The sequence below is a fragment of the Dermacentor albipictus genome, chromosome 4 (assembly GCF_038994185.2).
Source record: "Dermacentor albipictus isolate Rhodes 1998 colony chromosome 4, USDA_Dalb.pri_finalv2, whole genome shotgun sequence".
Classification (NCBI taxonomy): domain Eukaryota; kingdom Metazoa; phylum Arthropoda; class Arachnida; order Ixodida; family Ixodidae; genus Dermacentor; species Dermacentor albipictus.
In genome coordinates, this window is record NC_091824.1 from 13,350,478 (window position 1) to 13,374,841 (window position 24,364).

Consider the following 24,364-nt stretch of genomic DNA (forward strand, 5'->3'; position numbering starts at 1 on the left):
TAAAACTGAATTTATCATCTTCATTGGAAGTTTGATCTGAGTGTGGCAGCTTCATTTGCTGTCGGACATGTCTTTTCGGAAGAGCATGCAGTAAGGCCAGCCGTAGAAGAGAGTCAACATTCCGCTATATCGTCACGTAGTAACGTAGTACGTCTTGGATTGTGTGTGTTGGTCTCACAATTGTCCGGTATGGGACAACCAATTAAAGACATCCTTCGGAAATCTATGGGAATAAAGTTTCGGGATTACTTTGGATGCCACAACTTCAATCCTGTGGACGTCAGAAAAATATTTTAAATACGTAGTCTCAAAATTAATGTCCTCACGTTATTCACTGGACGTCCTGAGTGGGACTTGGACGTTGGGATCTCATAGGGGTGTTCAGATGTTGGTTGAGAGCACGCCGCCATCACTACAACCTTGCCCATTCCTGTTTATCTATTCGTTGACACACAACACACATGAATGGCTCAAAAACAATGTTTTATTACATCTGCATACATAACGTTTATTTATATTGATAACGCCATCCAAGGTAATCAACAGGTGTGATTAGCTAGAACCAGTAAGAACGCGACAAGAAAAAACAGTAGCTAACTAAGGTAAGCAATGCAAAGGTGCAAACGCTAGGAAAAGTACAAACTAGTGTGTGCCGATCGAAAATACGACTTGGAATGAAATATGGGTTGTTGGAATTTGCAGTAAAGGTGTTGCTAGTGAAAAAAAAACTTCGGATATTTAGTGTACCTAATACGAACAACCTAAGAGGCACCTTCCGATACATTAGTGATCGCTGCGCTATAGTTTTATTGGATCTCGTCAAGTAATGCAACTGTTACGCCTCGCGTTGGTCTCTGAAATATTGCCGCGGTTGAGTGCGATAAAACCAAGCCTGTCGAGTGATAGCCCGGTTCCGCTTGCTTTGGGAAAGAACAAGACCATTCGTATGCAGAGATTCAACTTGTTGTAGGAGCAACTACTGCATATACAATCACACCACAAGACAACAAACAGACGTTGCTCGGCACCCTTGGCGCGAACGCGCAGGGAAGTTGGACACAGCCAGCGCTTCTGGCGATGGCGGCACGAAAGACTGACCTTGAGCCGCTGTTCGTTTTCATTCCATACGCATTAGGCAGTCAAAGTCCCAGTTTGACCTTGGCTGAGCTTGAAGGTCGTATTTACGAAACAAAGCATTCTCAGGGTATGTACCGGGAGTAGTAGAGCTATCGCTCTTAAAAACAATGACATTTCGCAGGGTCTTTTCCGCGCGTGGTTAAGAAAGGTCCGCCACTCGTAAAACTAATGGCATACAGTTAAGACTGGAGCTGGGTGTACTTATTGACCAGTTGCAAGAGAAGCCACAGCACCACGCATAGACCATCGGGCACCTTGGTTTTACACCTGGAAAGGTCGGTGCGTCGAAATTTTTGAGCATCAGTCACAGAATGGTGTTCTCGGAAAAAATACAGCACTAGTCACATACGAACAGCACCATACAGGAGTGAACCCGGTTGTCTGGTGGTACCACGAGAAAGGCGAGCGAGTGTAGCGTCGGATGAAAGCAATAACACGAAATGATCAATAGTGCGTTATGAAAGCACTAACTGTGTGATAGTGCCCGTGAAGCTTAGAAAACATGTGAAAGAGCTGCCGAGGCTATCTAAGAACATGCATGTAAGATAGCGCAATGAGTAGAGAACAAACGCTCCTTTCAGACATCTGGTAACCAATCCCTGCACGTTTATATAACTCTATGTTTTAACAGGCAATTACTCGCAGTGTTTTCTGGGTTTTCTTTCAAAGTCTCTTGTCTATGCTTCACATGGGACAAACTCCGAGTAGGGCGGCCTGCCATTGATGAGGCAGCTAGGATATGGTCCCTCAGGTCATACGTACCCCGAGGAACTTCCGTCCCAAACAACAATGCATATTGCGTTATAAAATATATGTCACGGCGTGGCCTGCATCATTATCACTGGGCATGAGGCGTATTCTTCCCATTGCTCTTTCTGTAGGTATCGCAGTATAAGCGAAGCGCAATGAAGAATGTCACACTTGCTTTTCATAACGTCAACATTGTGGCGGCCTAACATGTGCGCTTCGTCACGAAAATTTATGAAATATATTCATGACATTAATGACAATGTTTGACAATGGTCAACCAGATCGGTGCCTAGAGATTGATACCTGCGGCTACCTCGCGATCACGTACACAGGCATTAGTCAAGTTCTTGTGTTCTCGGAGCAACTTTTCACAAGCAACAACGCAATGCGGGAAATAAATTTTACTCAATATTTTTGCGCTGTATGCGCGCACAGATTCTCAAATGCTAAGCGTGCAAAGCGTTCTTGTACATGCGAACGAAGTGCTCCGGTACGGTATCTCAACGCCATTATTCCAGAGTCCTACTATCACAAGTAATGCAAAAATGTTCAAGTACCCGGTCACCATTTTCGATGCCTCACGCCGATTCACAAGTTTAACGGTGTTGCTTGCGCCCGACGATCACGTAAGTCGCTTCGTAGCTGATGTAGGATTCCATGCACGGTAGGCTTTTTTGGCTGCTCCAGTGTTCCACTTTAAGCCCCGCCTTGGTGAAAGAGCTCTTTATTGAGCCTTCGCTGGAGTTTAGAGACGAGAACGGCTTTCTGCAGACGGTGAAGGTGGAGTTTCCTGTTACTCCGCAGCCTATGAGGATGCCACCAGGCTTTATTAGTTCCGTCAGGTTAGCTACGGCGCGCTCGTGAGCGGCCTGGTCGACCGAACCGCTGTCCAAGCAGAGGCAAGCGATAACAGCATCGAACTGTGCTTTCTCGCCGCGACCAAGCAAAACGCCAGGCTTAGCGATGTTGCACAGCCTCACCTCGCAGATTGCATTGCGTGTCCTTGAAATAATGGCAGCTGCGGCACACTCTGCGTCCCTGTAATAAGAAACATAGCGGCCATGTAGGAACAGTAAAGTGGTGGCTGGCTGACTGACTGATGTTTTCTTGGCGCATTTAAACAAAAAGAAATTGGCGAATCCCACGCTTGTATGCGAATCAGTGTTAACCGAAGCCTTGGGTGATGTTTGAGCAATTGGTAAAGTGGGTGGTATGCAAAAGGCAGCTAATGACTGAAATGCTTGCAGAGAGAGTGAGGTAATCGTAATGTTATTTGAGGCAATTAACATGTTCGTCACGCTAGATCAATAATTATAATAAATCCTTTTTAAAAACAATTAGGGAACGGAACCAAAGTCCCTAAAGACGTAGTAAAGATACCTCATAACAATGTCTTTATTCATCGTTGTAACTTGTGCTATGTGTATCGTAACTTTTTATTGCCTCACCATTTTCATATTGTATTAAATGCATAGTAATATGCTATTGTTATACTCTGCGTTCTGTATTCATATTCCTTTCAAGCAATCTGTTTAATTTATGGGCGCTATAGCGTAAAACTATTCCAAACTTTTCTGTTCCAATTCTGCAATCAGCCCTCCGCCATTGGTCAAAAACTTTAGTGGACCACCCCCACCTCACCTGTCTGTCACGCGACGTCACGAAAACCGCAATAGCGCCCCATCTGATATGACGTGTATAGACTGATTATGCATTATATGACCGAACAAAAGAAAACTCGTTATTTCTAATTCGACGCATTTTTGCCATTAGCCCTCGGCTAATGGTAAAGAATTTTCGGGCTGTACCCACTTCACCTGCCTGTCACGCGACGCCACAGAGTCTAAAAAGCTCACAGTGTCGAAGTGATGTGTACGCGTTAAAAATGCAGTAATATGCCGAACAAAACTGAATTTTCTTCTGAATAGTCGCAGGCTGCCCTGTTCCGAATGGAATAAAAAATGGCTGCCGCCGATCACTCAGGCACTGGCCACTCGCACCTGCGGGAGAGCATGGGTTTATTTGCGTGTAATAAAACATTTCGGTGGCCGTGTAACGCTTTCGAGCACTTTCGGCACGTTTACAACCTCGTTCTGCCCGCTATTCTTTGCTGAGGATCCGCTTTAGCGTCATTAAGCTTCCATTGCATGCCTCCGCGATTATCGACGAGCCACCGTAAGCTAAGCAAGAAAAAGCGGACCAATCACAGACGCCGGTACCATCCTCTTCATCCGGTTATCGATTTTCAGTGCAGTGGCTCGGCCCCATCGAATCACTCTCCAATTGAGCGTGCTCCTCACCTCTTGTGAGTCAAGTAGGTAAGATAAGCAGGTCAGTGTAGGCAATGTTATTCGTTTTTCAAGCAAACAAAAGTGACCCCCCAGGAACGAGGAGAGCGTTTGATTGGTCTGTTGAGACAACCATGCTGGTGACAGCCCGATGATTGCGTTGGCGGTTGCACAAATTTGACGTCAGGAGATTGAAATCGCAACATTGGAATGATTTTACGTTATAGAACACACAGTGCGAACAAAGCTACGAGCCGCCGACGCACCAAGATTCTGCCTCCAACGCAGATCACTCTCACGATACGGCCGCGCGCAGCCGCCACAAGCGCAGCTGCAGCCGGAGTAGTGGCGAATGCATAATTGTGAAGGTGTCACGACAGCACATGAACGAATAGCGAGGAAGGAGTGACGAAACAATTTAATGACATCTCAAGGACAATGACAGACTGATGACGGCGGCGGAACGAAGACGATCGAACCAAGACTAAGGAACGACCACATCTGTGGACCACTTAGTAATGCCATGCCACCGACTGCCCGCCGTCGAATGCATCATTCGGAAGGCTTCACGACTGCACGACGACGGCTCCATGATTACGAAGGCTTAACGATGGCATGTGAAGAAGAAATAACGACGAAAGAGAATCAGCAACGTTATGACGAAAATTGAAGTGCTGCGATGTAATGACGATGATGGAATGACGATGGTAAAATGATGTTAAGGGTCCACGACGGGACTGAGAAGGACAGAGTCAAGACGATGTCACCACAGAGGCCTGAGGACCACGGCGTGGCCACAACGGAATTACGGCGACTGACTGGCGATGATAGAGTGCATAATGACATAACTGCCGACAGCGGAGTGATGACGATTCAACGACGAATGCTTGAGCACCACGGTATGGTCACAACGAGATGGCAACAGCAGCATGACAGTGACGGCATACTTACTAATGCGTGAGATTGGGTTGACGACTGCACCACAACGTTAAGGAAACGGAATAATAAACGTGCGACAAGGACGAATGTGACATGTGATGAACTAAAGGTGACAAAGCAATTACGACAAAGTTGTGACGACAGACTGTATCAGCTCTCTGGTCTGCACTAAAGACACACCGCGAAGGAATCACGGTGACGACAAAAATGGTGTTTTGTTGGCGATCATGCTTGCGTATATCATTTGCCGCCCCTGGTGTCTTGCACCATGTCCAACGTTAGCCTGCACTATACCCGAGACGGCAATTGTGCAAAACAGCAACCAGCATCATTACTCGACGGCATTACTCGACGACATTACTCGATGGCATTACTCGATGGCATCAGTACTCGACGCAAAGCCAGTGCCACATAACCAATGTCCCAATTTGTTGTATAATTTGCAAGATACCAGCAGCCAGCACCCAAAAAGCGTGTAGAAGAGCAAAAGAAAGCATTGCGTCTGTATTTTTTCTTGATATAAATTTTATTGTATGTTTGCATCATGTAGTTGTCAAGCTCATCTTTATTGGCGCTGATGATTGAAAAGATAAGGGAAATGTGTCAACTACTTTTTTCGCTGCTGTGAATGTTATCAAGAAATGTTAGCCGGCCGCGTCTTGAACGCTGGGAACCTTCGAGAACAAGTTAACTTACCATCATAAAAATTCTAGCAGTGATCTCTAAATCATTGAGGTTGTCCAAGAAATCTGACTAGTTACTGACTAGTTACTGCTGCATAGACCAGGCCTCGCCCCTGTATTCTAAACGAGCAATCCGACCCAAACAAAAACAAATCTCAGCCTTTGCTGGATATATTCCACGATACGCGTACTAGAAATCAGTCAGGAAGCATATAATACGTTTTTTTTTCTGTTCTCATGCGACATTTCATACTATTAAATCAAAAAGGTATCATGTTATGATCAATAAAAGTTAAAAATCTTGGAAATCGCGAGATAACATCGACACGCGCTCACTCGGCATGGTGAAACTAAGTCATGCGATTCGATTTTCAACGCAAGAACGACAGCAGTGCTGGCGCTTCCAGTGGTGAACCTCCCGCCCGACATGTCCAGCATATGAAAGTGGTTCACAGCGAGGCAGACTACAGCTACGAGTGGACGAACAAAGAAACCTTGGTTTCACGGTGAGTCCTTGTTCTGTCCAGAAGTCTCCTTGTTGAAATGTTAGCTTTAGAAATATTCATCGCTCTGCAACTGTTCATGTCTTTGTATATGGAAGGCCTAGCAAGTTCCTGTGCTTTTTTAAATTTTTGCGCTGCATGACAGTCAACTCGGTTGAATTTTGTTGCTCTTAATAATGTCTGTATAGGAATGACGAAAGAAGCTGAGCTGCCTAGGTTTTGCAGTACCTCTTCACGATAATGGGTTGTGACCATATTGCAAGCAGATCCCAATAGAAGCGGAAGACGTTTGCAATGGGCCGAATATGCCCATACCGAACCACCCAAAGGAATCCTTTAGAAGACTTAAAGAGAAAAAATGCAGTTCGCATATTTGAAATATTGCGGCGTTGACAGTCGCGGCTCGTTGTCACACAGTGGAACACACACTGAACGATGAAACGTGAGATACAAATTCTCGAAGAGGGTGTGATTCTGCAAGGTAGTCAATCAGTGAACGCAGCTGTAAGGTTGGAATTCGGCTCTTGAGCGACTGCCAGAGCAACAGGAAAATAGCATTTTTTGAAGTTTGGTGCTGCCAGTGCCGACCGGAGTGCGAGACAGACAGACCGCGCGGTTATGTTTTTCCCGTCTTATGCACGATTGAAACATCGAATTATTTGAATTGAAGGCTCCATCGAGTCCATACAGAGGACCCTTTGCATTCTTCAGCTAAGAGAGGAATAGTGGTCGTTCTCCGTACAGAAGGTTCGGCCGTCTAGGTAATGTCAAAACTTCCTGATCGCTCACACGGTGGCCAAACACACTCACAGTAATTTCTCTACACAAATAATAGATTACGAGTGGCATACTCAAAGATCCGTTCGACATCTTATTGCAGCTGAACAAAAACAGCACCATTTGCAATGTTATCCGCATCAATGTCTAGTTCTCTATCGGTACACGAGTCACAGTGTGCCAGAATTGGTCTAGCCTGCAGACGAGCTTGGTGTTCGCGTAAGGCGTCTTGCTGTTCTTGTCCCTCAAGCAACGGAAACGCCGTCTTTCGTGAGCCGATTGAGGAATACAGCGAGATGTGGATAATGCTCAATGAAGTAGCGGCAGTCGGCACAATGTCCCAGAAAGCGGTGGACCCCACGTTTGTTCGTAGCGTCGGGAAATAGCAAGAAGCAGTAGTTTTGACAGGGTCAGGTAGCATTCTAGCTTACTGACTGCGTGTCCGGTAAATTTGGGCTGACCCAAGACAGTTTTATTGGACAAACCTGTGCCCACCAAAACACGCTACATTCAAAGCACAATGACAGCGGCGAACATAGTCGGCGAACATCGAAATATCTGTGTGTGTGTGTGTGTGTGTGTGTGTGTGTGTGTGTGTGTGTGTGTGTGTGTGTGTGTGTGTGTGTGTGTGTGTGTGTGTGTGTGTGTGTGTGTGTGTGTGTGTGTGTGTGTGTGTGTGTGTGTGTGTGTGTGTGTGTGTGTGTGTGTGTGTGTGTGTGTGTGTGTGTGTGTGTGTGTGTGTGTGTGTGTGTGTGTGTGTGTGTGTGTGTGTGTGTGTGTGTGTGTGTGTGTGTGTGTGTGTGTGTGTGTGTGTGTGTGTGTGTGTGTGTGTGTGTGTGTGTGTGTGTGTGTGTGTGTGTGTGTGTGTGTGTGTGTGTGTGTGTGTGTGTGTGTGTGTGTGTGTGTGTGTGTGTGTGTGTGTGTGTGTGTGTGTGTGTGTGTGTGTGTGTGTGTGTGTGTGTGTGTGTGTGTGTGTGTGTGTGTGTGTGTGTGTGTGTGTGTGTGTGTGTGTGTGTGTGTGTGTGTGTGTGTGTGTGTGTGTGTGTGTGTGTGTGTGTGTGTGTGTGTGTGTGTGTGTGTGTGTGTGTGTGTGTGTGTGTGTGTGTGTGTGTGTGTGTGTGTGTGTGTGTGTGTGTGTGTGTGTGTGTGTGTGTGTGTGTGTGTGTGTGTGTGTGTGTGTGTGTGTGTGTGTGTGTGTGTGTGTGTGTGTGTGTGTGTGTGTGTGTGTGTGTGTGTGTGTGTGTTTTAGTGGCGCAAGGGCCAGGTATGGCCAAAGAGCGCCATGACTGATAACGTTGTGAAGCGCTGATTTGTGAGTTGCGATGGTGGGATGTAACATGGCTGTAAAGTGGCCTAAAATCAATCAGTGTCATGGCAGCGTAAAATAATATATAGTATTAAATTATAATAGTGATACATGTAGTGGACTGTGGATATAGTACGCGTGATGAGTGATCATGGAGCTAAAATGCAAGAATACGTAAATAGCACCTAAGCTTCCGGGGCCCTTTGACCCCAAAGGCTGGGAGGCAGGTGCTTTCTTTTACTGCAGTTACCGCAGCAGAAACCTCTGTTAATATACTGTGCTACGGATTTCCCGGGGCTATAACACGAAAACTATGTATATCCTTTAAAAATTGAAGCAGGGATTGGTATTTAAAGAGAGGATCTAAGCCTATGAACATTTGAGAATGGAGTGGAATTCGCTGCCGGTGTGGTAATGGAAAACTCTTTTTCCTATTTGCGTCTAATTCCCTGCGTTGCATCAGGATGTGAAGCACGGTAAGTGGCTCACCACATTTATCACACGTGGGTGGATCACCACCGGACAAGAGGTATGCGTGTGTGCTGTATGTGTGTCCTATCCTAAGTCTGCAAAGTGTTACTTCTGTATGGCGGTTCTTTGATACCGGCGGCCAGTTGCCAAGATACGGCTTGATAACATGTAGTTTATTTTCCGTTTCTTTGTCCCACAAGCACTGCCAGAAAGCCCTTAGCTTTTTCCTTATTGAGGGCTTGAGGTCCATTACAGGGACAGTCATGGAAGTGTTGGAAGCGTTCGTGTGGATGGATGTTGCTAGCTGGTCAGCCAACACGTTTCCGTCTATCTCTCCGTGCCCCGGCACCCATCATACAACGATACGCTGCTTGGACGCATAGGTGGTTAGTAATGCTGAGTAAAGGGATACAATGGTGTGGTTCTGATATTTTTTGACAGTTTTCAAAGCGTTAACGACGCTCAAAGAATCTGTGGTATAACTTCCTTTTGGATATTAAATTCTTTAATGTGTTTAACGGCGGTCAATATCGCGTAGGCCTCTGCTGTGAAAATACTTCTGCTAGGGTGCATAACACCAGAATGCGAAAAGGATGGACCGCCCGCTGCGTAAGACACGCCAGAATAACTCTTCGATGCGTCTGTAAAAAATTCAGGAGAGGAGTATTTGTGCTGTATTTCGAGGAAGTGCATTCGGACATGCGCGACAGGCACGCTTTGTAACAGCTACGAAAGATGTATCACAATGTATAGGTTGCCACTGCCAGGGCAGGGGCCGTATAACAGGGGGCATAAAGTGGTATTCAAGCAGTGGAACCCTTGATTCTTCAGCTATGTCTGAAGTGAGAAAGGCTTTGCCACTGTGGGCCGGTTGCGAAAAAGTTGAGAACTGAACAAATCATTTATAGTGGAATACGCGGGGTGCTCACTGTTTGTGTTCACTCTCAGAAAACACATGAAAGACTAATATGTTCACTGCAGATGAAGTGACCACTCATCCGATTCAACGTAAAGCCTTTCCACTGGGCTTGTTCTAAAAGCCCCTGTTGATAGCCGAATTCCTAAGTGGTGGACAGGGTCTAGAATCTTCAGAGCAGTAGGAGTAGCCGACTGGTAAACTATGGCTTTGTCTCTTGAAGAATACATCTGATTCTTGCCAATTCCTAGTTTCTTCTTCACTGTTTTTAGGCTTCCTCCGTTCCTGAGAGCATGTTCAATTCTATCCATATTATACTTCCTTATGTTAGCTGTCTTACGCTTGTTGATTAACTTCGAAAGTTCTGCCAGTTCTATTATAGCTGTAGGGTTAGAGGCTTTCATACATTGGCGTTTCTTGATCAGATCTTTCGTCTCCTGCGATAGTTTACTGGTATCCTGCCTAACGGAGTTACCACCGACTTCCATTGCACACTCCTTAATGATGCCCACAAGATTGTCGTTCATTGCTTCAACACTACGGTCATCTTCTTGAGTTAAAGCCGAATACCTGTTTTGTAGCTTGATCTGGAATTCCTCTATTTTCCCTCTTACCGCTAACTCATTGATCGGCTTCTTATGTACCAGTTTCTTCCATGCCCTTCTCAGGTCTAGGCTAATTCGAGGTCTTACCATCCTGTGGTCATTGCAGTGCACCTTGCCGAGCACGTCCACATCTTGTATGATGCCAGGGTTAGCGCAGAGTATGAAGTCTATTTCATTTCTAGTCTCGCCGTTCGGGCTCCTCCACGTCCACTTTCGGCTATCCCGCTTGCGGAAGAAGGTATTCATTATCCTCATATTATTCTGTTCCGCAAACTCTACTAATAACTCTCCCCTGATATTCCTAGTGCCTATGCCATATTCCCCCACTGCCTTGTCTCCAGCCTGCTTCTTGCCTACCTTGGCATTAAAGAAGCCCATTAGTATAGTGTATTTAGTTTTCACTCTACCCATCGCCGATTCCACGTCTTCATAGAAGCTTTCGACTTCCTGGTCATCATGACTGGATGTAGGGGCGTAGACCTGTACAATCTTCATTTTGTACTTCTTATTAAGTTTCACAACAAGACCTGCCACCCTCTCGTTAATGCTATAGAATTCCTGTATGTTACCAGCTATATTCTTATTAATCTGGAATCCGACGCCTAGCTCTCTTCTTTCCGCTGAGCCCCGGTAGCACAGGACGTGCCCGCTTTTATCGCTGTATATGCTTCTTTTGGCCTCCTAACTTCACTGAGCCCTATGATATCCCATTTACTGCCCGTTAATTCCTCCAATAGCGCTGCTAGACTCACCTCACAAGATAACGTTCTAGCGTTAAACGTTGCCAGGTTCATATTCCAATGGCGGCCTGTCCGGAGCCAGTGATTCTTACCACCCTCTGCTGCGTCGCAGGTCTGACCGCCGCCGTGGGCAGTTGCTTCACTGCTGCTGGGGACTGAGGGTGGGGGTTGGATTGTGTTGTTCATATAGGAGGTTTGGCCAAGTGCTGCACCAGGGTGGCCAATCCTGCTCTGGTGAGGGAGTGCGTTACCGGTTCTGGTCACCGGGATCAGGCCACACTCCAGGCCTGTTTATGCAATTTTATCAACATGCGGATTTTTTTCTTTTTAATGCGGTGTAAAATTGCCGGCACCGGGATTCGAACCACGGACCTCTTGCACGCGAGGCGGGTGTTCTACCTCTACGCCACCGCTGCACCTTAGGAATTGGCAAGGAATCGGCAAGAATCAGATGTATTCGTTAAGAGACAAAGCCGGCAATATCATTACTAATATGGATGAGGTAGTTCAAGTGGCTGAGGAGTTCTATAGAGATTTATACAGTACCAGTTGCACCCACGAGGATAATGGAAGAGAAAATAGCCTAAAGGAATTCGAAATCTCACAGGTTACGCCGGAAGAAGTAAAGAAAGCCTTGGGAAATATGCAAAGGGGGAAGGTAGCTGGGGAGGATCAGGTAACAGCAGATTTGTTGAAGGATGGTGGGCATATTGTTCTAGAGAAACTGGCCACCCTGTATACGCAATGCCTCATAACGTCGAGCGTACCGGAATCTTGGAAAAGCTCTAACATAATAAGAAAGGGGACGCCAAAGACTTGAAAAATTACAGACCGCTCAGCTTGCTGTCTGCTGCCTACAAAGTATTTACTAAGGTAATCGCAAATAGAATCAGGAACACCTTAGACTTCTGTCAACCAAAGGACCAGGCAGGATTCCGTAAAGGCTACTCAACAATAGACCATATTCACACTATCAATCAGGTTATAGAGAAATGTGCGGAATATAACCAACCCTTATATATAGCTTTCATTGATTACGAGAAAGCATTTGATTCTGTCGAAACATCAGCAGTCATGGAGGCATTACGGAATCAGGATGTAGACGAGCCGTATGTAAAAATACTGAAAGATATCTATAGCGGCTCCACAGCCACCGTAGTTCTCCATAAAGAAAGCAACAAAATCCCAATAAAGAAAGGCGTCAGGCAGGCAGATACGATCTCTCCAATGCTATTCACAGCGTGTTTACAGGAGGTATTCAGAGACCTGGACTGGGAAGAAATGGGGATAAAAGTTAATGGAGAATACCTTAGTAACTTGCGATTCGCTGATGATATTGCGTTGCTTAGTAACTCAGGGGACCAACTGCAATGCATGCTCACTGACCCCGAGAGGCAAAGCAGAAGAGTGGGTCTAAAAATTAATCTGCAGAAAACTAAAGTAATACTTAACAGTCTCGGAAGAGAACAGCAATTTACAGTAGGCAGCGAGGCACTGGAAGTCGTAAGGGAATACATCTGCTTAGGGCAGGTAGTGAGTGCGGATCCGGATCATGAGACGGAAATAATCAGAAGAATAAGAATGGGCTGGGGTGCGTTTGGCAGGCATTCTCAGATCATGAACAACAGGTTGCCATTATCCCTCAAGAGAAAAGTGTATAATAGCTGTGTCTTACCAGTACTCACCTACGGGGCAGAAACCTGGAGGCTTACGAAAAGGGTTCTACTCAAATTGAGGACGACGCAACGAGCTATGGAAAGAAGAATGATAGGTGTAACGTTAAGGGATAAGAAAAGAGCAGATTGGGTGAGGGAACAAACGCGAGTTAATGACATCTTAGTTGAAATCAAGAAAAAGAAATAGGCATGGGCAGGACATGTAATAAGGAGGGAAGATAACCGATGGTCATTAAGGGTTACGGACTGGATTCCAAGGGAAGGCAAGCGTAGCAGGGGGCGGTAGAAAGTTAGGTGGGCGGATGAGATTAAGAAGTTTGCAGGGACGGCATGGCCACAATTAGTACATGACAGGGGTTGTTGGAGAAATATGGGAGAGGCCTTTGCCCTGCAGTGGGCGTAACCAGGCTGATGGTGAAACTATGGCTCCATAGTCTAGTCGTGTTCGTATGAGGCTTTTATACAAGTTCATGAGACATTTTCTATCACTGCCCCAGGTTGTGCGTGACAGCACCTTTAAGATATTCATTGCTTTCATACATTTGTTTTTAAGATACTTTATGTGTTGTATAAAGGTTAATTTCGCGTCCAAGATTATGTCTAAAAATTTACGCTCCCTATTTACAGGCAGATGCTCCCCATGCGAGACAATTTCAGGATCAGGGTGCAGACCTCTTTTTCTAGAGAAAACGACACATGTGCTTTTTTGTGGGTTCAATCTGTACCCGTTCTCATCAGCCCATTTGGAGACATTGTGAAGACCAAGTTGGTCCTGTCGCTCACAGATTGCGAGAGAACTTGATTGAAATCCTATCTGCACATCGTCACCGTATGTTGAATAGAAGATGTTACGTGGTATGTGTAGAGAAAGAGAATTCACTTTTACTATAAAGAGCGTGCAGCTGGGCACCCCACCTTGCGGCACTGCAGTTTCCTGTACAAATTTCCGTGACAGAACGTTGCCCACTGGAACACGGAATGTGCAATTAGACAGATAACTTTCGATAACATTGAACATATTACCGTGTATACCGAACTGTGAGAGATCTCTCAATATCCCAAACCACCACGTAGTATCATAGGCTTTCTCCTTATGTAGGAATACTGATACGAAAAACTGCTTATGAACAAAAGCTTCACGGATACGTGCCTCGATACGTATGAGATGGTCATTGGTAGATCGACGCTCCCGAAACGCGCACTGGTATGGGTCGAGCAATTTGTTTGATTAGAGGATGTGTAGTAGGCGACAGTTGATCATTTTTTCGAAAACTTTGCAGAGGCAACTTGTTAATGCTATAGGTCTGTAGCTTGATACAGAGGAAGGATCCTTTCAATGCTTTAAAATTGGAATTATAATAGCCTCCTTCCAAACAGAAGGAATCTCGCCGGAAAACCATATAACATTGTAAAGGTAAAGGAGGGTTTTTTGTGTTTCGGAGGGTATTTGTTTCAACATCTCATAAATTACGCGGTCTGAATCTGCGGCAGATGTATTACAACAGTTCAGTGCTGCCTGCAGTTCTGCTATGCAGAAGGGCTCGTTGTACGCAATACCTTCAGCACACTTACTTTGTAACTGTTGCTGTTCTATTCGCGTTTTGTGTTTTAGGAAGGTTTTGGAGTAGTGCGAGGAGCTCGATATGCATTAAAAATGTGCACCTAGAAAGTTGGCTTGATCTTCCAGGCTTTCTCCGTGGCTATTTACTAGAGGTAAGGCATACGTTTGGTGCCCATTAACATTCTTCACTCTATTCCAGACTTTTCTCTCGTCTGTGTAAGAGTTAATGCTTCATATAAACTATGCCCAACTCTCTCGTCTTGCTTGTCGGTGCGTTCTCCTCACCTGTGATTTGACATGCTTAAGGTTTTCCAGGTTTTCTGCTGTTGGAGAATCGCGAAACAGCGCCCACGCTTTGTTCTGGTTCCTCCGTGCTTGCCTACATGCATCGTTCTAGCAGGGAACAAGCCGCTTGGAACCAGTGCCATTCGCTTGAGTAATACACTTAGAGGTGGCATCAAGTATAAAAGCTGTAAAATATGTGACAGAATCATATATGGTTATACCGGACATCTCAGTCCACGTCATGTAAGTAAGAGTTCGGTACCGTTCCCAATCGGCTGAGTCAAACTTCCACCGAGGGACCTGCGGGAGAAGTTGATTTTGTTCCATCGTACTTAAGATTATTGGGAAGTGGTCACTCCCATACGGGTTATTAAGCACACCCCATTTGAAATAAGGTAAAAGCGTCGGCGACAAAATGCTAAAATCTATGGCAGAATATGACTTGTTAGCCAGGTTAAAATACGTGGGCTCCTTTGTATTCAAGAGAAACACTCCAGAAGAAAAAAGCAGCTGTTCAAGAACACGCCCTCGCGAATCACAGCGTGAATCGCCCCACAAACTACTATGTGCATTAAAATCCCCAAGAATCAGATAGGGCTCCGGGAGCTCATCTATTAATGATTCTATGTCGCGTCTGTGAAGGTGACAATGTGGTGGTATATACAAGGAGCAGATGGTTATGAGTTTATTTAAAAGTACGGCTTGAATGGCCACTGCCTCAAGGGCCGTTTGGAGCTTGAAATGCTGACATGCTATACTTCTATCAGCAATGATGGCTACACCGCCAGGTGATGCGACAGCATCCTCGCGGTCTCTCCGGAAAGTCATATATTGTCGGAGGAAGTTGGTGTGCTTGGAAGTTAGATGAGTTTCTTGCACACAAAGCACTCTAGGTTTAAACTTAGAGAGAGTGTCTCGGACATCGTCTAGGTTTCTTACTAGTCCTCTAACATTCCACTGCATAATGTTATGCATGTTGAAAAGAAAATTGTGCTGTGTGTCTTGAGAGAGAGGAGAATGACGTTACCTTACAGAGCTTTTGTTAGGCCCTGTAATTGCTGTTTTGTCTTTTCTGAAGCGGTCAAGAGAACCTCGCCGCTCCTTTGACGTTACCTGCGCCGCTTAGCTTGGACTGGTGTCCACAGCCTCTTGCGAGGCACTGGACACCCGCTCCAGAGAGCGATGTGTGCGTCCCGTAGACTTCATTGCAAGCGACGAAGTCTTCGTCCCCACCGGGCCGGAGGTCGACAGGACCCCTGTGACCTCTGCGGTGCCCTGGCTGCAGCCGGAGCTTGAAGAGGCAACTGGTGTGGACACTTTGAGAGATGGCAGGGCAGCGTTGGTTGCTCCCACCGTAGGGGCAGGTGGCGTTAGCCTCGGTACGCTAGGCGTGGTCCGGGCTGCCACCAGAAGCCGTTGTGGTGCCGCCCCCTTTGCACCACTTCAGCGAAACATTGTTTTTGGTGAAAATAACGAGGAGACCCTTTGTCGTGCTTCACGGAATGTTATGTTCTCCTTAAATTTTACAGTAATTATTTCCTTTTCTTTCTTCTAGGCTGGACACGCTCTGGAGTATGCAGGGTGACTGCCGTCGCAGTTCGCACAATGAACATCATTATTATTGCAGTCATCAGCAGAGTGACCGAAACAGGAATAGCTCACAGAAACAGGAATGTTACCCAAGGCTACGAGGTGTGCGAGTCTGTTGTATTGTTCTTTGTCTTTTAGTTCGAGGAGCAAGTCCCCACTTGCCATCTTTGTTACCTTATAACCAGCGCCAACGGTCTCTTTTAGGCACTTGGCCACAAGGAATGGTGAAATTGCTCTAGCTTTTGTGGATGTTTCTTCACAGTGAAGGACGTAGAATTTCAGGAACGTTTCTTTGTTTTTGGGCAAGAAGAGTGAGGTTGCTGCGGTGCGTACCCTTTTCGAGGCACGATCAGGTGGAAACGGGTTCGATGATCCCATAGAAATAAGTGATTTGTTCGGCAACGGCGTCTGCCACCCACCACGGAGCCCAACAAGGGGACGTGGCAGAACATGTACACAAGTCTGCACAGCGGCAGCAGTTTGCCGTTAGTCTAACCCAATATGGTATACGCAAGGTAGGACAGCCACACCAGGTTAACCCTTGCCGCCAGGAAAAGTCGAAGTGAATGGAAAAGATGAGAGGACAGGAAAGATTAAAAGTAGAAGAGAAAGACGAAGATGAGGGTAGAGAGAGACAGGAAAAGGCGACTGCTGGTTTCCTCCAAGTGGGTCAGTCTGGAGGTGCCGTCTATGTGAAGCAGAGGCCAAAGGGGTGTGTTGCTTCCGCCAAGGGGCCTTAAAGGTCCAAACACCCAGCATCGGCTTAACCCGCAGGATCTCTTTCCCCAGACATGTCTAAGCCGCGCACGGTTGCACGCGGGAGGGTCCAACCCTCGTGAGCTCGGGTACGTGGTGTCGCAACACACCAAACGCCTGCTCACGCAGAGGCCCCTGCGGAGAACGTCGAAATCTGATTGTGCGGGTCAAGCGCGTTGGCTTCTATGCATGTGTGACTGAAGGATCCCGAGTAATTGCTGGTGCCCGCGTGTCTCCGTGAAACCACTACAGAATTCGCATCGCCCATACAGAAAGAGTACACAAGGTGAGGTGACAACAAGCAACGGATATAACCATCGATGAGATTTAAAAAAATAAATTATGGGGAAGCATATGCCAAAACCGCGATCTGATTATGAAGGACGCCGTAGTGGTGAACTCCGAAATTCGAACCACTGGCGGTTCTTGAACGAGCATCTAAATCTAGATACACGGGCGCATTCGCATTTCACCCCCATCGAAATATGGCAACCGTGGATATCATTCGAGAAACTTCCGATACATGCAGGCGTGTCCTGCGCTGAGCGATACCGTTTAAAATTTGTTATCCGGTCAAAGGCAGTCTTTGGAAAAAGTTAAAGTAGGCATGTGAAATTCCCTCTCTTCAAAAACATCCCGATGCTACAAAGATAACAGGACAGGAAAAGAAAAAACTTAGTAAAGAAAAAGTAAGGAAGCAACAAAGAAACAAATTTCCAATGTTCGTTATCACTGGTAGAAGGGCTTAAAGCAAACAATATGGGTTATTCCGGTCACGAGCCGGGCTGTTGTGATTGCAAAATGCCGTCTGGCACGACCTCATAGTCCAGTGGGCCATTGGGTCGGATGATTTTGTTGAGTCCGAAATAGCGGCGTAAAAGCTTTTGACTAAGCCACCACCGGCGTACTGGGGTCGAAACACAAACACGATCGCCGGGCTGGCGTTCCACGTATCGTCGTCGGAGATCGCAGTGCCGGCTGTTGGTCCCCTGCTAATTCTTGATGCTCAGGCGGGCGAGCTATTGGGCTTCTCGGCGCGCTGGAGGTACTCTTCGTTGGTTACGTGTGGCAGCATGGCGTTGAAAGTCGTTGTCTGGTTCCTTCTGTAATGCAGCTTGAATGGTGTGATCTGCGTTGTTTCTTGCACGGCCGTGTCATTAGCGAAGCTTGCGTGCGAAGGATGGCGTGCCACGCCTTGTGTTCGACGTCGACGTACATTGCGAACATGTCGGTGAAGTCTTGTCTACGCTCTCCGTAAGACCATTTTTCAGCGGATCGTAGGCAGTTGTCCTCCTGTGGCTTGCCTGGCTGTGATGCAAAATCGCTTGCCTGAGCTCCGCTCTAAAAGCAGTTCCTCGCTCGGCGATAAGAATTTGCGGGTCAGCACGTCGTAGCAGTGTATTCTCGACGAAGAATTTGGCCACTTCGGTGGCAGTACCGTTATTCAGGGATTTAGTTTCTGCGCAGCGGGTGAAGTAGTCGGTAACCACGACGATCCACTTATTTCCGTATGTTGACGTCGCAAATGGTCCCAATAAGTCAATCCAAATTTGTTGGAACGGTCGTCAAGGAGGTTCGATTGGCTGTAGCAGTCCTGCTGGTCTTCATGGTGGTGTCTTGCGTCGGCATATGTTGACGTAATGGGCGACGTGAGAGGTTAGGTGCGGCCAATAGTACTTCTCTTGTATCACTGCATGCGTACGGGATAATCCGACGTTCTCGGCTGCCTGATCATCATGCATGACATGCAATGGATCTCTTGCCGCAGTGCCACAGGCACAACGGGAAGGTAGTTAGCGCGGACTGGGGAGAAGTTTTTTACGAGAATGTCGTTTTGCGGGGAAAACGAAGACAACCCTCAGCATATTTTTTAAATAAATTAAAGGAACAATTGTATTTCACTTATGTTTTTAGTTTACTTGATTACGGTTGTAGCTGTTGGGATTCGTACACGGCTGATCTCACGGAACAACTTAATAGAGTGCAGAATAGAGGATCTAGGTTTGTTCTTAATAATTATAGTAGAAAACTAAGTATGATAGAAAGTAAAATTAAATTATCGTGGCAAGCATTACAAGACTGGCCAAAAAATGTCAGGTTGAAATTTTTTCACGCTGTTTATTTAAAAACATGTATTGAGAGATATCTATAGTAAGTCACCTACTTGCACGTCGTTGAGACGCGACAATGCACTCGGAGTCCGCGAGTTTCCTTTCAGGATTGATCTCTTTAGGCATTCTTTTTGTTCGATCTATAAAAGAATGGAATGCTATTTCGCCTGACACTGTTAATATCGAAAACAATGATGCGTTTCATCGCGCTTTATGTATGTGATCACTTGTTTCTTCCCTTAAAGTGCAATCTCCCTGCTGCAATGCATACATGGGTGACGCAGGTATGTAATAAATAAATAAATAAATAAATAAATAAATAAATAAATAAATAAATAAATAAATAAACAAATAAATAAATGCCCTAGAGACAACGCCCTTGTTTCTTTCCAAATACTGAACGAGGACTTTTACTTCCGGGTCTGCTCGTTGTCGCTCAGCGAAGTCTCTCGCACCTGTAGTGCCTAGGAAGGCGTCATCTACGTCGTCTTACAGTTACGGGTCAGTGAGGGCGCGTGATACGCAGTCAACATCACAGTGTACGCATCTGGATTTCTAGACGATGGTGATGTCAAATTCCTGGAGTCTGAGACTCCAACGTGTGAGGTGTCCTGAATGTTCCTTTAAGTTTGCCAGCCAACAAGGAATGGCGGTCGCTTGGGACTTTGAAGAGCCTGCCGTAAAGGTAAGGTTGAAATTTCATGGTAGCCCAAATGATGACAAGGCTTTCTTTTTCCGTCGTTGAATAATGGGCTTACGGTTTCGACAGCGACCAACTAGCGTAAGCAGTGACATTTTGAAATCCGTCTTTCCTCTGGACTAGGCAACTTGCATCTGTGTGGATTTTGCTGTCGGCGTCTTAATCGAAATGGACGAGTACTGGTGGTGACTGCAGGTGTCGTTTAAAGTCTTCGAATGCTTCGATTTCCGGCATTTCCCACTTAAAGTCGACGTCTAACTTCGTGAGAAAGATTATTGGCTCGGCGAAGCGCGAGAAGTTTTTGACTGAGCGCCTGTTGTAGGCACACAAGCAAAGAAATATGCGGACTCCTTTGTTGTCGGTGGGCTGTGGAAATTTAGGGATGGCAGATATCTTCTGTGGATCCGGTGGCCTCCGTATTTGCCGATGACGCGGCCTTAGAACAGAAAGTCATCGTAAGCCAAGCGGCACTTTTCCGTCTTCATGGTGACTTGATAGCCTCTAGTATTGTTCCAAGCCGCCTAAGGTTATTGTCGAAATTTTCGGTGAAGACGGCATCCAAGTAAATGAAACTGACCTGCCACTTCGACCCTGCTACCACCGTGTGCATCACGTGCTGGAACCTTGCAGGCACCGAACGCATTCCGATTGGCACGACTTTGAACTCAGAGTCCGACCGGCTTGAGGAAGGTGGTGAGTGAGCGAAATAACTTGATTATTGAGGACGGCTTACGGTTTCGACAGCCACCAACTAGCGTAAGTAGTGACATTTTGAAATCCGTCTTTCCTCTGGACTAGGCAACTTGCATCTGTGTGGATTTTGCTGTCGGCGTCTTAATCGAAATGGACGAGTACTGGTGGTGACTGCAGGTGTCGTTTAAAGTCTTCGAATGCTTCGATTTCCGGCATTTCCCACTTAAAGTCGACGTCTAACTTCGTGAGAAAGATTATTGGCTCGGCGAAGCGCGAGAAGTTTTTGACTGAGCGCCTGTTGTAGGCACACAAGCAAAGAAATATGCGGACTCCTTTGTTGTCGGTGGGCTGTGGAAATTTAGGGATGGCAGATATCTTCTGTGGATCCGGTGGCCTCCGTATTTGCCGATGACGCGGCCTTAGAACAGAAGGTCATCGTTAGAGGAAGGTGGTGTTCTGGTGCCTTCTCTTGTCAATTTCTTTTTGCCAGTAACCAGACTTGAGATCCATCGACGAGAAGTACTTAGCGTTCAAGAGCCGATCCAATGCATCTTCGATCCGTGGGAGTGGGTATACACGTCCTTCGTGATCTTGATCAGTCGACGATCATCGACGCAGCAACGCAGGGTTCCGTCCTTCTCCTTTACCAAGACTACAGGAAATGCCCACGGGCTTTTCGATGGCTGCATGATGTCGTCGCGGAGCATTTCGTCGACTTGTTGCCTTATAGCGTCATGTTATCAAGTCGAAACTTGATAAGGGGTCTGGCGGAGTGGTCAACTGCACTCTTCGGTTATTATGCGATGCTTTGCAATTGGTGATCGTCGAATCCTCGATGATGCCGTAAAGCACTGGTATCATCGCACGAGACTACTGAGCTGTAGCTGATTATTTAGGAAGAGGCTTGAATTTATGTCAAAGTCTGGCTCAGAAGTCTGGTTTGCGTGAGCCGCTTTATCTTAAGTACTGTCCATACATGTATCTACATCTATCTCCCTTCTTTCTCTTCCCATTTTCCCTTCCCCCAGCGTAGGGTAGCCAGCCAGACTCTTGACTGGTTAACATCCCTGCCTTCCTATATTCCTCTCTTTCGGCTCGGAAGCTGTGGTCATCGGGGTGAATGCGGCAGAATCCGAGATGATAAATACATTGCTGGTTTCCACAATTTCTTTGAGGTGCGCGATCCTCGTGCCCTTGTTGACGTACTTGAACTCCTTGCTGAAGTTGGTCAGCATTAATTTCGCTTTTCCTCCGTGCAGTAGATCGATTTCTCTTGCGACGCAAATTTTACGAACGCGACAGTAGCCGCTGGCGGCGATCGATGACGCCTTCTACGGTTGCGGGTATTTCGGTGCCCACGGAAATGAAAATGCTGGAACGAAACCGGATGCTCACTTTATCTTCGAGCGCACGCAACGCGTGATGACTGGAAGTCCTCTCCGGCGGTATCGCTTGGTCTGTGGACAGCGTTATCGATTTCGACTTCAGATCGATGATTGGGCCGTGTTGGTTCAAGAAGTCCCTGCCGAGATTGACGTCTCGTGAACACCGTTGAAGGATAACAGAGTTGGCAGGGTAGGTCCCATTTTGAAACGTAATTTTCGTCGTGCAGACTCAAGTCGGCGTTATCAGGTGTCCTCCAGCTGTCCGGATTTGAGTGCATTCCCATGCAATCTTAACTTCCTTCAACTGGGCGGCAAGGGGTCCACTAATCACATACTAGTCGGCTCCTGTGTCTACTAGTGCGGTGACTGCGTGGCCATAGAGAAGCACGTGGAGGTGGTTCTTTGTGTTGTGTTACAGTTAGGTCTCAGCGTCGGATCACGGCTGCATCGCATTGTTCTGTAGCTGATACCTCTCGTCATCAGGTCTTCTTTAGTCGGCGGATCCTTGGCATCGAGGCTTCGTCGGGAGGGCAGCCTGTCCTCCCTACGTCGTCGAGATATATTTTGTAGTGCCATCGTCGTCGGCGGAGGATCTTCAGTATTTCGACGTACAGCAACCGCACCTCCATCGGTTGATTCTTTTAGTTATCCAGTTATCGGCTTTTCCACCGGCCACAGGCTGGTCCTGTGTATGGTCGGTACTGTGGCGGCAGGTAGTGTCCTGGTAACGGCGAGTGCTAACAACGTCGGGGTCGCCCCTGTGTCGCGGCAATGCAGTCGGTGGTATCATGAGGCTGTCTGCCAAGCTGTGGAGGCGGCGCGTTAAAAGCGAAGCCTCGCAGACCCAGGTCGTGGTATGGGCACCGGCAATAGATGTGGCCTCCTCCGCAGTGGTAGGAGGGAGGGCGGTGGTCTGGAGCACGCCATATAGCTGTCTTAGGTAGCTGCACTGGACCACAGAGCTGCTCCGTTGCCGGGCCCTGACGCGGGCGCGTAGGTGGAGCGTGACGGTGGGCTACGCAGCATAACTCATCGCTTTCGGCTGAGGCAGCTGCGATTCGGAGACTCCAAGTGAGTGCTGAATCTCACGATGTCAGCAATAGATGCTACTTGCGGCTGAGTGGAAGGGAACATTTTGTGCAGCTCTTCGCGCACGACAATTCTAGTGGTGTTTTGGAGCTTGACGGAGCCTAGTGCTTGAATCTTGCTCTTCGGCGAAAGCATTTGACGGTTGCATTGGCGGGTGCGCAATTACAGCGTCTTCTTAATCATCGTTGCCTCTGTCAAAAACTCAGCTACGCTCCGGAGAGTTGCCGATAAGTCCGATGAAAAGTTCTTGTTTTACGCCCCGCATGAGGAAGCAAAATTTTCTCTTCGGAGATTCGCGGGCCGGCGTATCGGAAAAGATGCGTCATCTCTTCCTTGAAGATGGCGATGTCATTGAGCATTGGCGTCGCATTTTCCGCACAGTTTGCGCTCGCTCTTTGCGCTCCCTCTTTGCGCACGACACTCGAGAAAGTCTCCAAGGAGTCGCAGCAAAATAGTTCTCACGCTGTTAACGTGGTTTCACGATTCTCGAAGCACATCCTGGCGGCATCTTCCAATGAAAAGAAGACTGGGGCAGCTTGTCACTATTACAGTTGTTAAACGTAATGACCCTTTCATACTATTACCGCCAGTTTTCCGACTCTTCAAACGTTGATCCGCGGAAGGTTGGTGGCTCCCTGTGCTGTTGCAGCACGATAGACAACGCTGGTGTATCGTATCTGGCGCAGCTTGACACGTCCAGAATGTCAAAGTTATCTTCACCGCCCTGAAGTTCGCCTATATCGGCAAATCGTCTGCAGCAGACAGCGAAATGGTTGGGGCGTTGACATTTGCGACATGTTTTCCCGAATGCAGGACACCTTCGTGGCGGGTGCATACGTGCGCACTTAGGGCACTTGCAATGCCTGGCCAACTGACTTTGTTTACTTGGGTGTTCCTTACGCATCGCGTCAATGTGGCTTTCGTCTCGTGCCCAAACTTTTTGTTGCGCTGCCGTCGCTTCAGCTGCTTTAGCAGCCTGCTCAGCCTTCACTAAATTCAGCGTAGTGTCCCGCAGCAACCTTTCTCTAAGTTTCTCGTCGTTAGTTCCATAAACAATTTGGTCCCTAATCATTGCGTCCATTTGGGAGCCAAAGTTACATGCTTGTGCCTGGTTCTTTAAGTCTCGCAAGAAAGGTTCGAAAAGCTCACCAGGGGCCTAGACTTGCGCACGGAAAGCGTAGCGCTCATGGACTTCGTTCTGCTGAGCCGCACAATATGCATCGAACTTCGCAATGACAGTGGCGTAGTCATTCCTGCTCTCGTCTTCGCCAAAGCTGAACGTGTTGAAGATCTCGATGGCTTCCTCGCCTGCAACGCTCAGCAGAAGTGCTGTCTTGCATGATTCCGTTCGAGGCTTGCCGGTTGGCTGTTCTGACGCGGCGAGGAAAAATTCGAACCTTTGC

At 47.0% G+C, this 24,364-nt stretch overlaps 1 protein-coding gene across 2 annotated transcripts in view; it reads right to left on the reverse strand.

The window, feature by feature from the left end:
- Positions 1 to 464: 464 nt before the first annotated feature.
- The window catches only part of LOC135917112 (nicotinamide N-methyltransferase-like), an 83,376-nt gene continuing 59,476 nt past the window's right edge, over positions 465 to 24,364 (reverse strand). For both annotated transcript variants that reach the window (XM_065450600.2, XM_065450607.2), the window contains one exon: positions 465 to 2,925. In XM_065450600.2, coding sequence (XP_065306672.2) covers positions 2,484 to 2,925 — 442 coding nt within the window. In that variant the 3' untranslated portion in view covers positions 465 to 2,483. The remainder of the gene's footprint in view (positions 2,926 to 24,364) is intronic.